This window comes from Dipteris shenzhenensis, chromosome 8, assembly GCF_047967505.1.
Source record: "Dipteris shenzhenensis isolate YYH24624 ecotype China chromosome 8, Dip_SZ_1.0, whole genome shotgun sequence".
Classification (NCBI taxonomy): domain Eukaryota; kingdom Viridiplantae; phylum Streptophyta; class Polypodiopsida; order Gleicheniales; family Dipteridaceae; genus Dipteris; species Dipteris shenzhenensis.
Window position 1 is genome coordinate 7325923 of NC_141603.1, and position 13502 is coordinate 7339424.

A 13502-nucleotide genomic window follows, 5' to 3' on the forward strand; every position below is an offset into this window, starting at 1 on the left:
ATCATAGTGAGAGGGAGAGTGTAGTAAGAGTGAGAGGATGAGAGAAGAGAGGGTGAGTGAGAGGGAAACGGAAGTGAGAGGGAGAGGGTAGTGAGAACAAGACAAAGAGGGTAGTGAGAACAAGACACAGAGGGAATGGGAAGTAAGAGGGAGAGGGTAGTGAGAACAAGACACGGAGGGAAAGGGAAGTAAGAGGGAGAGGGTAGTGAGAACAAGACAAAGAGGATTAGAGGGAGATGGTAGAGAGAGAGAGAGAGAGAGAGAGAGAGAGAGAGAGGATGAGACGGAGAGCGTGAATCGAGAGAGAGAAAGAGAGGGGATTGAGTGGGAAACTAACAGGGAGAGGGAGAGTAGAGAATATGAGTAAGAGGGAGTGGGAAAATTAGGGGATGCAAATTGGATGGGAGAAAGAGAGATGGAGAACATGCAACCCTAAGAGATGAGTAGAATGAAAGGATGAGGACTCGTGTAAAAGAGAGGATGAGAGCGCTTGAGTAAGATTGAAGAGTGAGAGGATGAAAACATATACAAGTGAGAGGATGACAGGGCTTGAGTAAGATTGAAGAGTGAGAGGATGAGAACTTGTAGGATGCTAAGCGTCCATAAAATATAGCCAAACCATTCCAAGAGCTTACAAGTCCCTCGATATGGATGGATCTTTGTAGATCCTTAACACATCCAAGTCCTTGACTCCTACAAATATGGATGGATCTTTATAGATCCTTAACAGTTCCTAGATATTCAATTAGGTTCCAGTTGGGGCTTATGGTGTACTGAGGATATACAAGGGTTGTGAGATATATCTAGATCTGTCCTAACGTGTCCTTATGGGGCCATACAAGCCTTGATGGGCCCTAGATAATCAAAGAACTCCTAAGGGGGCTCAAGGATCGAAACAATTTACAACATAGACTAAATAGCAAAGGTGCTCATTTAGGTGAAGTATTTTCACTCTCTTTGCAACCAACAACCAAGAGAGATGAGAAAAATGTGTATACAAGAGCAATCAGATGGTTTCACTCACATGGTATGTCCATTGGTTGCATTGGCCCTTTTAGTGGACGAGGTTCCATTCATTTTGGGAAATTACACCTTCTAGTGCGAGCATAGGGAGGAATTAGGTCACATTATAGATCCACTTTGCCACAAGTGTGCTCTCTCTCTCTCTCTCTCTCTCTCTCTCTCTCTCACAATTAGGTGCTAGCCAATATGTCCTTTTGAAGTTTCCATTATATATACCTCTAAGTGAAAATATCCCAAATAATTCCTCTCATTCTCGTCCATTCAACTGGATCAATCTCACAATTACCTTTCACAAAGTATCTAAATTTTCATGTGGTGAAATAGAGATTGATCGTTGGGTTAAAGTAGGTCGAATGGCCATTTGAAAAGGTTTTGCGCCACGTGTGCCTGTTCCGAGTGTCTTGACATTTTTGCCGTTGGTCCAGACCCCGAGCTCTACGCCATGACTGCCCTCATCAAGTGTCGCCAGCACTCGGCCATCGTGCAAGTCTCTCCCACCCACGCAGCTGCGTATTCCTTCATCGCCTCGGTCTGGATTCATCACCAATTGCACTTCAATTAAGCTGTCTGATGCTTCTGAAGATACTCGATCACAGTTACTAAAATCCGTTGGAGGAATGCTTTTGCATAGCCATTATGTCCTCCAACCGAGTTGTGGAGCAAAATCTTTTGCAATTCTGTTGAATCAAAGAAGGATCAAGGGTCTGTCTTCATGGGCTTCGCTGTAACTGTGCAGACTGTGCAAGTTCTTTGCTCCACCTCGCCTATCATTGGCGTCGATATTTGGGGTGCACATGCATTGATGTGGTCTGTGAGCGAAGCAGAAGTTTTCGAACTTGGGAGTTCAGGTGAAATCAAAATCGTGATTGTCTTATCTTTTCTGTCCTTCTCAAATTGTAATTAGCAAGTCTTGGCACATGCTCACAAAACAATCAGGCCCGCGTCTGGAGTCTTCTCTGCCAACTTCAGGGGATGAATGCTTTGCTCTGCATCGAGACTTCATATTCAAGACCCACCACGCTACAGTCCATGTCTTTGATTTGCAGGTATTTTTCCCTATGAGCTTTTCACAATTCCTTTGGATTTTAAAAGGAATACTAATAGCACCTCTGCTTTTCTATATCGTGGACTCATGTGAGCTCATGAAAGCGTGCTTCATGCTCAGACACGCTTTGAAGTTTTAATTCATACCAACCTTGAATATTTTTTGTCAAGGAAAGCTAATAACTTAGAAATAAGTTTTTTTATTTTGGACTTTTTCGTTTCACATTGCTTTGTCCATCTCCGTTCTTGTGGTTATTGTAGGGCAGTTCGAAGCACAAATTCCAGCTAGACGAACCTCAGGGAAACGCAATTCATTTAGATGTTTGTGAGGACTTCCTTGTTGTGGTATGGTAGTCTTCTCCCTTTTGTATGACCTGAGTTTACTCTACACTTTAAATCATTAAACTTTAGGCTAATGTGAAGGACATAGATTATGATTACATGGCAAGCTGACAAATCCATTTAAACAATGTGTGGCCTTTATGAGATTGATAGATCACAGACTGCAAAGTTTGTGCCTATCCACCGCTGTGTATTGATGTGGGGAAAAGGGCTTCTGTTGAAATGAGGCATTCCTCATATTCCATCTGCTTGTTCCAAGCGGGCTAAGCCCCTCCTAGCCAGCCTGCTCCTCTCTCTCTCAAGACCCACCTGGGGTATGATTGAGAGAGAGAGCCCTTATTTACTGTTCTACTGATCTGTACTTATTATGTGGGATTAACCCATACTTTACCACGTCACGTTGTGAGTGCCTTTAGCCCTTCCACATTATTTTTGTCTAATTTGCAACTGTAAAATGATCCATAAGAATATGAGGAGTGTGCTGAAGTAGCTTGGAAACCTACTGGTTTAAGATCATAAGTAGGCAAGGCAAAGTATGAACCAGTCAGCTTTCAATTTTTTCATGAAACATGTCTGACCATGTCCTTGATGGCTATGAAAATATACCAATTGTGCTTGTAGCTCAATTGGATAAAGCACAAACTTCAGAGTTTGGTGTTGAGAGAGTGAAATTTTCCAAGCGTGGACCTGTCGCAACAAGGCCACATTAGCTTTTTGGAAAAGATCTCTTGGTGTTGATTGACCAATCACAACTGAGTATTTCTCAAAGTGAGTGGCGTGTTTGAGGGACAAAGATGCTACTGCATTCCATAAATACCAAAAGAATAAAGAAGTCTAGACTAACAAACACCGAGAAGCGCAGGTGGTGGTGTTGTTTGACAAGGGGTTCCATGATCTGGAAGGTGACCATTTGGTCTGGCCAAAAGTGCTCACCCTTGACGCCCCCAGCCATCTGGATTTCCCTCTCTCCCCTGAGGACAAACAATAGATGCAGAAAGCTGTTCAAGACTTGCAAGGTAGAGCAGTGATGGGGCACATTGTCGGCCTTACCCCACACAACAGCAAGGTGGGATTGGATCCAGGCAGGTCTAGCTCTGGAAGGTGATCACTTACAGGAGGTCACCATCTATGGGAGGGGTTCTTTTCTTCTCCTGCTTAATTCCCTAGACACCACTCTAACATTGGTGGAGTAGAGTCTAGTGTGTCTCAGTCCACTCTTGGTTTTCTTCTTTCCTTGCACCATGATTTCACAGTGGATGACACGGAGTCGACACATCGTGTACTGTGAAACCCTCTGGTTTTCTTCATTTCTTGGCACCATGATTTCACAGTGGATGATATAGAGTCGACATATCGTGTAGAGTAGAGTCTAGTGTGTCTTGCTCCACTCTTGGTTTTCTTCATTCCTTGGCACCATGATTTCAGAGTGGATGATATGGAGTCAACACCGTGAAACCCTCTGGTTCCCAAGCCTCCCCAAGGAGTACTAAGCTATCTTGTCCTCCATTGGGTCCTGTTTGGGCACCGTTCTAGAGTACCTGAAATCAGCAGCCTTGGTACTCTTTGCTAAAGGTGCGGGTCATCGTGGATGACCCTAACATCCCCGCTAATTTGACCTTCCTTCAGACATTCTGCAACAAGATCACAGACGGATCCTCAAGTGAAGATCCGGCCCATTTCAAGGCCAGCTCCGGAGGTCTCTTCTTTTTAGCTCTCCCCTCCTCTTCCCCTACTGCCTCCCCCAATTGACCTTCTGCAGCTGCATGTTCCCATCCCAAAGCCTCAGACCATCCCTCCTCGTTCTATTCTCATCCCACCCTCCTCCTCCTGCTCCGCTTGAGCCACCATTGTCTTATTGTCACCTGAGCCTCCTCTAGGCGTCTCCCAAAGGAGATAGAGTGGCAGTCCCTGATCTGGCGTCCAAAGGTACGGGCTAGGGAGGGTTGGATGTTGGGGCAGCGCGTGCACATTAGTGGGCAGTGGGACAATGGACCTGGCATGGAGCTTACTCCCCTGGCAGTTAAATGTGAGCAATAATAGGCCTGAGAGGGGCTAGCAATACACCAGAGATTGATGCAGTTGTCACAAGGTTGGCTTAGCAGGGCCCTAGCTGCTACAAACCTCCCCCCTCCCCCCAGTTGATATGGCTAGTTTTCTAGGACAGGGGTCCCACTCAGAGCTGTTTCTTGCATTACAACATCATTCCGCCTTACATGGTTTTCTTCAGCATCAGCCTGGAAGGGTCACTTCAGATGGAATTGGAGCTCAGAGACAGTGATCCCAGAGATGACGGGGTCTTGAATCCATTGAGTGCAATGCTACCTGGAACGAAACAGTTTATGAAACTGCAAAAAATGAAATGGCTCTAGTTCCAAAACGAAACAGTTTACAAAACTGCAAAAATTGAAATGGTTGCAAGATTTGCTTACCGAATGGCACCTGCCATGCCTGTTAGAAAAATTGGCCTAGATTCAAGAAAAGGTACTATCTAATTACATTGTCTTTTAGATCTGAATCTAGAGATATCAACACTCCTCAACTCGGGAATTATGAACATAATTCATAATGAAAGTTGATGCAAAATTGTTGATATGAAAGTTTATGAGGAACAACAAAGAGAATCCATTCGAGGCTCCAAAAACAAAATTTCAATGGAAGATAAAGTGAAATTAGTATCAGATTCGAGTCTTTATAAAGTTCAGACCATGCATATCCATGTTCTGACGTCTTCTAAAATATGTTACAAAAACTGTACATAAAAAGTGAAAACATAACTCAAATATTGAATCTGAAAGCCTAACAATAAATGTTGGCATTTCTTAATAACAAAAATGATGTTTTCTGTTTCAAAGTCTTTTCCCTCTAAGCCAACTTAAGCACCTGCAACTGAAGTTTCCAAGCGTTTCACTGAAAACAGGTTTCAAACCAACGAAACGTGTTTCCTGGCAACACTGCTTGAGTGCGTTCCCCCTCCTTCAGCTAGAGAAACAGCCTGACAAAAACTGATCACATTAAGCTAAGAACCAAACAACTTGAAGTGGAGGATAAATAAGATATAGATTGAATCAAAGAAACCACAAGAGGAAGAAGGGTGGTAGAGGGCATCTGTCAAATTGAATGGGAAAGGACTCATGTGTGTACTTCAATGAGGAGCTTGCTTATGCTAGTTGCAAAGGGGGATGTACGGCGTAGATTACATGGGGGGGGGCAGAACCCAGGGGTGGATTTTGAAGGGATTGCAAGGGGGGAAAGGCCTGTATGGTAGAGACCAAGGGGGGATTATGAGGAGAGGAAAGGTTGTATAGTAGAGGGGGGAAGTAACATCGGTAAAGTCAATTCATTTTTGGTCTGCCTTTTTGTGAGGCCGGTGACCCAGAGATGATCGCCCATTGATTTCCCTGCGGCATAAAGTATTTGGCTTTGCTTCTTTAGGATTGTGGCAAGTTTGAGGAGGATCAGCCAGGCCTCCACTTGGGGTAGGTGTAGAGGGGAGGGAGGCTTTCTCCATAGAGATGATCTCCCTAGCCTATTTGATAGATGCAGAGCATATCATTAGTCAGGGTATTGAGGACCGTTGTCCTGCAGCTTTTTGGCACTCTGAGCTTTTGCAAGAGGACAATGCCTGGGAGGTAGTTGCCAGCATCACAGCTTGGACTATCTAGTAGTGTGATACAATTTTGTGATGAGGGAGTACCAAACATGAGTCATGGCTACCATTGTCGATATACGGAACGAGATCATTTGCACATTATGAGCCATCTGAGAGCAGGCTACTGAGGGTGCTAGGAAGACTGCCAACAGGCAGGAGTGTTTCTGCAAGGCTTGGCCTGTAGGCATCTTCTATGTTTTCATGGGTTGAGGTTGGTTGCATAATCCTCCACACTAGCTGTTGGAACCTGGCTCCCCTGGAGAAACCTAGGCAGCAAGTTGGGATTGTGAGAGGTGGGCTGCAAGCCAGCCAGCACTTTAATGCCTCACAGACTGTTGAACTCTTGTATCGGTGTCAAAGGTTCTAATAGACAGTATCTTTCTTTTGGGAAAAAAGACAACGTTTACTTATTTCACCAAACTGAAGTGAAAATTGAATATTAAATGATCTGTATGCTTTTTCAGTTGTATGTTGAAGAAATGTAGCTTTATCGTTACTCAAAGTATCCTCCTGACAGCAAGGCACTCGAGCTGCTCCTCTCCCCATGAGCTCTGCTGCCCTCCCCCCCTCTCCTCTCTCAGCCAGCCCCTTCTCCCTCTCCCTCACCCTCGCTGCCCCCCCTCTCCCTCCCCTCACCAGCCCCCTCTCCGCCCCCTCCCTCCTCCCCCGCCCACCCTCTCCCCCTTCCCGCCTTCCCTCTCCCCCTTGCCAGCCCCCTCGCCCGCTCTCCCACCCGCCCCCTCCCCCACGCCCCGCCCCCTCCTTTCCTCTCCCCCGCCCTCCCTCTCCCTGCCAGCCAACCCCCTCCCCCCCCCCCCCTTCCTAGCCCGCAGATCCCCTCCGCCTCCCCCCGCCTCCTCTCCCCCGCCCCCGTCCTCCCCCCCCGCTGCTGCCTCCCCGCTTCCTCTCCTCCTCTTCCCCTCTCTCCTACCCTCTCCTGTTCTCCTTCCTCCAGCGCCCGTGTTCCAGGGCGGCGTCCTGGCAGCAGTTTCACGGACGGAACTTTTTCAGTGTTTGAATTGGCCTTTTCACATCGATTGGCGAATGGATCCCCACTCAACCAATCTTCGTCCACTTCCACCGGCCGCGAGAACCATCATTTTTTTAGAAGACGAGTTGCAGCAGCTCAAGAAAGATGTGAAACTAGAGGGCTCCACATCACTTTTCGCCCACATTTTTGGGTCACACCCTTCCAGATCACAGGCTAGAGACTAGATGCTGGTGGCATTACCAGGAGATCTCGCCAACTTTCATGGATGAGGAGGAGTTTGTGCCCTCCACCTTAGGGGTCCCAGTCATTGGGATTCCTTTTGATAGGGCCTCCCCCTCAGCAGGTGTGGGGATCCTTTCACCTGTTGAGTTTCCTGCTCTCATCAGGAGTGTTTCGGCCCAGGAGAAGCTGGTCTCCTCTACTAGGTCGGGTAAGCCTTTCCACCCAGCATCTTCCTGTCGATGAGGATAGTCAGCTGGAACATACAGGGCCTAGGCGGAGTTCCACACCATTGCCGTAGGCAGCTGATCCAGAATCAGCTTCATCCAGGTGTCACTGGAGGTGCTATTGATATCCTTTTTATCCAGGAACACAAGTTGGATGCCAGTGATTGCTCTAAGTCTGGCAAACTTCTTTCAGGATATACATTCTGGTCACCTGCTATGGGCACAAGGGGAGGTACTTGCATTTCGGTCTCTCCTTCTATTCTACCCTTGGGTACTAGTCATGGTATTATCTTCACCTCTAGAGCTCAATGGATCATTCTTTTGATTGGAGGGCATAAGATTGGTCTTCTCAATCTGTATGCCCCCAACAACAGAGGGGAGCAAGTCTCCTTTTGGAAGGAGTTACTATCTTGGGCCCCCATTGCAGATTCTTGGATCATTGTGGCAATTTCAACATGATTGAATCGCCATCAGACAAAAAGCAAGGCAGACAGGGTGGAATTTATTCTTTGGAGAGGGCAGCCTGGGATGCCTTTCTCTTTCTGTACAGTGGCAGGGACACTTGGTTTGATGATGCCTTTCATGTTAATGCCACAGTCACTCCTGTACTCTTGGTCGAACAGGAGAGTACACATGCCCATCCATGCACGTATTGACAGATTTTATGTAGACGATTGGGCACTTGACAGAGGCGGATCTATATGCATTTCTACTGGGGTTACCACCTCAGATCATTTTCCAGTGGTGTTGCAGATTCTTGAGCCTCATCGGAGAGGACGCTTTACCAGTGTCAGGATTCCGGATGCTTTTTATGCAGAGGAGAGCCTCACGGAGGATATTTTACAGATTTGGGTTTCTCACATACAGGGTGGAGTTGTCCGCCCATCTCAGGTAGCTGCAGCCTTATCCAGAATTAGTGACTATTATCATACAGTTGCTGATTCCAAGAGACGTGAGATTCTCAATTGTGAGATTGGTATGCGCCAGCAGTTAGCGTCCCTTCAGAGGGAAGAGCAGAAGAGGCCCACAGATGCTTGGATTCAGGAGCGCCTTGCTGCAGCAAGGGCTCATATACAGATACTGTTGGATCAGAGAGCAAAGTATGCCTTTCATGCACGGGAATCCTTTTGGATTCAGATGGATGGCAAGGTCAACAAACACTTTTTCTCTACTCATGGGCCCAGACATAGTAGAGATAGTGTCTCATAGCTTGTTGACTCAGACGGGGTGTTACAGTCAGATCCTGATGCCATCATGCGTGTAGCTTCAGATTTTTTTGCATCCCTTTTTACTGCAGATCCGGGCACACAGGCCATAGATGATGCCAGAGAGGTTATTTGGCAGTGTATCCCTGTATTGGTGAAGGATGAGATGTATGTTTCTCTTGATGCACCTTTCACCAATGCATAATTCAAGACTGCATTACTTGCCCTTCACAAGGGCAAGTGCCCAGGTTCAGATGGACTTACCCCTTCTTTTTTAATTACTTTTTGGGAGCAGATTGGTGATCACATTACATCAGCCCTGCAGGGCGTGTGGGACCCTGGTGAGATGCCTGACTCACTTACAGATGGTCTCATTCATCTCATCACAAAGGGGGGTAATAGGAATCTAGTGTCACAATGGAGACCCATCACTCTATTGGGCACTTTTTACAAGATTCTGGCGAAAGCCATCAGTATGCGGCTACAGGTTTTTCTTCTAGATTTGATTCATGACACACAGACAAGGTTTGTGCATGGCAGAAGTATTTTCGATAATATTTTCTCATTTTAGGAGGCCTCAGAATGGGCCATGTAGAGCCGCCAGAGGTTGGCCATTCTACTCTTGGACTTTGAGAAAGCTTACGACAGAGTAGACTGGGATCTTTTAGAGGGTACTCTATCTCGCTTTGGTTTTTCAGATGCATGGATTAGAGGAGTATCCTCTCTCTACAGATCAGCCCATAGCCAGTTACTCATTGGGGGGGTAAGAGGGGACAGGTTTCAGATTTCCAGATCCATCTGCCAGGGATGTCCTCTTGCCCCGTTTCTTTTTCTGTTTGTGGCGTAAGCTATGAGTGTCTACATTAGATCTCAAGCTGATATTTATGGGCTGAGGCTTCCTATCCGCCGGGAAGAAGAGCTCCTGGATAGTGAGTTGGCAGATGACACGGCTATTTTTTTTATGCCTCCCCCAGGACACTCACTTCCTTCCGGACAGCCTTGGATTTGTTTTGCACGGCTGCAGGTGCACACATTAATTGGCATAAATCCAGTGGTTTTTGGATTTGCGAGGATGACACCCCGGATTGGGGTAATGATATTGGCTTCACTTGGGTACAGAGGGGCGTCTCCGTCAAATATTTGGGCTGCCAGGTTGGGGTGGGCATCTCTCCTTCACAACACTTTGCTCCGGTGTTGGAGAGCATCAGAAGAAAGCTCCTTTTCTAAAGCTCAGCCAAACTTGACTTGGCATCCAGAGTGGTGGTGGTTAACCAGGTTCTTCTAGCCATAGCATGGTTTGTATGCTCTTGTTGGTGCCACTCTAGGGATTGTATCACTCAGCTCAAGAGGCCCGTACAAAACTTTTTATGGAGTGGTCTAGATGGCACAACTGATGTTACAGCCAGGGTGGCTTGGGAGACCTTGATTCTTCCTACAAGAGAAGGGGGTTTGAATATCATTGACCCGGCTCTACAGTACAGAGCCTTACTTTGCAAGGTCGTTGTGAGAGGACTTATGCCAAGGCAAGAGCCTTGGAAGGACTTTTTTTTCAAATGCATACAGTCTCGCACACCCACTTTAGGAGATGATTGGATACACAGTACCAGATGTGGGTATTCACCACAGCCCACCTCAGATCTCCTTCTTCTGAATCATTGGAGATCCAGGTTCGGGGCTAACCCTACTTGCCCTCGTTGCCTTTCTGCTTCGGAGACAGTACAACACTGCCTTTGGGATTGCAGATAGGCGAGAATCATATGGAAGGGGATTGCAAGACTTTTCAACACTTTTGTTCACCTCCCCTTCTATATGACTTGGGGATCAGTGGCTTGGCTCACTCTTTCAGGGCCCCAGGTTTTCTTTAAGAGACATGACTCGTCTTGGGCTCTACACATCCGACGACACCTTATGGAGTCGTGCTCTTTAGAGGATGTTCTGGACACTCTCTTTAGGGCTGCTCATTCCTCGGTTGACTCTCCTTGGGAGGTTTTAGCTAGCATTGCAGCATGGCACATTTGGAGAGCCAGATGCACTGAGGCTATGGAGGGTTCTCAGGTTCACCCTTGTCAGATCTTGGCCAGTACTTGGACAGATACGGTACACACTTTGATGGCCATATGGGCGACCATGCAGGGAGAGTTACTTTTCTTAGGGATTGGAGAGACTCTCCTTTCCTTGCTGAGACTTCTACGGGTTGAGTTGGCATTTTCAGCCTCAGCCTTGGTTTCTTTCTACCTCATTCTTCCGAGGTGTTTTTTATTACATGCTTAGCATGTTGTATTTGCACACAGAGGTTGCTCTAGCGAGTTTCTTTCTTACTTAATAGAAGTCTCTTTTTTGCAAAAAAAATAAATTGTAGCTTTATCCAAAAGGTTCAGTGAGCATATTATAAACATGTTTTTGTTATGGCTAGGCCACTCAAAATGGCTATATTCAAATGTGGAAAATTGGAGATGGATCTAACAAATGTCGGTTGCCAGGCTTAGGATGGAAAGTAAGTTACAATTGAATTAGCAAATTTAAGAGATGCATGTGCATAGCAAAGGCATGAACTGTTTTGTCATTTTTTTAAACAGGTTGCACTTTTATCTGAAAGCGCATGCAATATTTCGTCAGTTCAGTGCAACTACAATGGTAGCAAAGTCAGCTTCTTGACAAAACAACATCATGGAGAGGGCCATGATTGTACGCTCTATGTCTATGACACAGTTCTTGACAGATTTTTTTATCGCAATTTCAGGTATTCTGAGTCTTGTTCTACCAACTGCTGAACCAAAAGTGCATTTTATGTATAAGTTTTTCAATTTAGTTTGCCATGCTAAAAGGTGTGTTAATTCCACTGAAATTTCTTTTCAGCAGCAAAATCCTCTTCTCTTTTGTCGTTTGTATTTTCAAATCATACACGACTTATTGTAACAATTAAATATGAAATGTAAAAATAAAACAGGCCTGAGCAAGGAATGCTTGTGACCCATTGTTGGGATGGTGAGGAGTCTCAACAACTTGCTTGCGAAATCAAACCGGTATGTCTGCCTGAATTTCCCAGTTTAGTTAGTGCCTTGATCAAAATAAAGGTATCTAAATCAGAAGTCCAAACTGCCTGGTGAAAATAATGGCTAACATACACGTATATTTAATGGAATTACGTAAAATGTAATTTCTTTTCATATAGCTAGCCTTTTACTCAATGCATGAGAGCTTTGATGCACATATATAAGATCCCTTATAAGTCTATCTATAATCAATTGACATACAAGATATATTCCACGACTTCATCAGAATGGGATCCATTTTGTTTCATTTTCATTTGTTATGGTAAACACATATTTCTTGGTCTACTTATTTGTGATCCAGAAACATAAAAGCAGGGTGATGGTATCCTTTGAGGAAGAGAGAACAACCTACCTCTAACTAGTGACTCTCTTGGAAATGGACAAGAATAATTTAAGGGGATGGAATATGTACATTATTTGCACTATTCCCATGGGAACTGATTACTCTATTTTGAAAAGTGTATCTTGTTTTTTGGGGGGGTAAGAAGAGATATTTCTATTAAGTATAAACAGAAAATACAAAGAAAACAGGAGTAACTGTCATGACCATCAAAATCCCATCTGACAATTAGACAAATAAAGCTGAAAATGAGAATGGTGTAGCTAGTCAGGGATCTGAAAATGCCATGAAAGGGCCTGTCGTTGTGTGTGAGGAGAACATTCCATGCCCCCAGTCCCTTATAAAAGGACTGATTACTCTCCTTGGAAAATGTGCTCTATAGGGATTTAGTACTAGTCAAACCTGATTCTGCAAGCTGAGGCAGCATACTGGACTTTATTCACCTGTGGACACTAGTGGACACTGTTTTATACCAAGGGATCAACATACGAGGAAACTTTCCAGCATTTCCCTTGAGAATATGGTGTGATGCCCACTCACATTATGGAAGTTATTGATTCAGACGAGAGAGATTATATCAAAGATGTGGTTTGAGATCATGACCCCCTCAAGAGTAAGGGGGATAAATGCTTGGCTCATTCATGACTACGGGGGGAAACAGTAGTGTTATTCCTCAAATTTCGGGGTTGCACCACTTTTTCTATTTATAGAGCATGGTATGAGGTAGATTTACAAGCACCTTATTATTTGTTTTCTCTAGGGCTTGTTTTGTTGCCCTTTCTATCTGAGGTACTTGATTTTCCTATATCAAGTTTAGGTATTGTTCATTTATGGCCTCCTACCTGGTTTGCTTTTTCAGATTTTCTTATCAGTAGGAATTATCCTTGCCAGCTTTTCCATCTGATGCATTTTGGACTGGAATTAACACTTTTCACTCAAAATAGAAATAACAATTTCCTGTCATTTTGAGCTTTTTGGTTTTTAATATGTTTTGGGCAGTTTGAGACTGACAAGGAGCAGCAAGGACCTGGAAATAAATCAAAAATAGTGGCATTCTTTGTAGATGATGACATTGGCATCATTGAACAAGACAAGGCAAGATTTGTCTGTTATGCTTTGAATTCTAACTAAATCCACATATTGGATTCTCTTCATGAATAAATCCAATACTGTTTTAAAAATATGGAATAGCATTCTGCAAAAGACTGGAAAGTTTGTGATGCTTTTGTAATAATCCTTGGTACTGAATTTATATTATTCATTAGTCTTTAACATGATTTACAAAAAAGATTGAGAGACCAATCATTGTAAGTAGGCTTTGGATATTAGATAATTAGGAGAGGAAGTAGGCATATCTTTTGAAAAAGTTGTGCATGTGTGTATGGGAAAGGAACAGTTTTATTTGCAAA

General features: G+C 44.7%; 1 protein-coding gene across 1 annotated transcript in view; it reads left to right on the forward strand.

The window, feature by feature from the left end:
- The first annotated feature begins 1418 nt into the window (after window positions 1–1418).
- The window catches only part of LOC147899042 (uncharacterized), a 268788-nt gene continuing 256704 nt past the window's right edge, over window positions 1419–13502 (forward strand). The window contains exons 1-8 of the mRNA XM_087378195.1: window positions 1419–1552; window positions 1760–1871; window positions 1960–2069; window positions 2329–2412; window positions 11114–11194; window positions 11277–11440; window positions 11648–11723; window positions 13093–13188. Of these exons, the coding sequence (XP_087234321.1) occupies window positions 1466–1552; window positions 1760–1871; window positions 1960–2069; window positions 2329–2412; window positions 11114–11194; window positions 11277–11440; window positions 11648–11723; window positions 13093–13188 (810 nt within the window). The 5' untranslated portion in view covers window positions 1419–1465. The remainder of the gene's footprint in view (window positions 1553–1759; window positions 1872–1959; window positions 2070–2328; window positions 2413–11113; window positions 11195–11276; window positions 11441–11647; window positions 11724–13092; window positions 13189–13502) is intronic.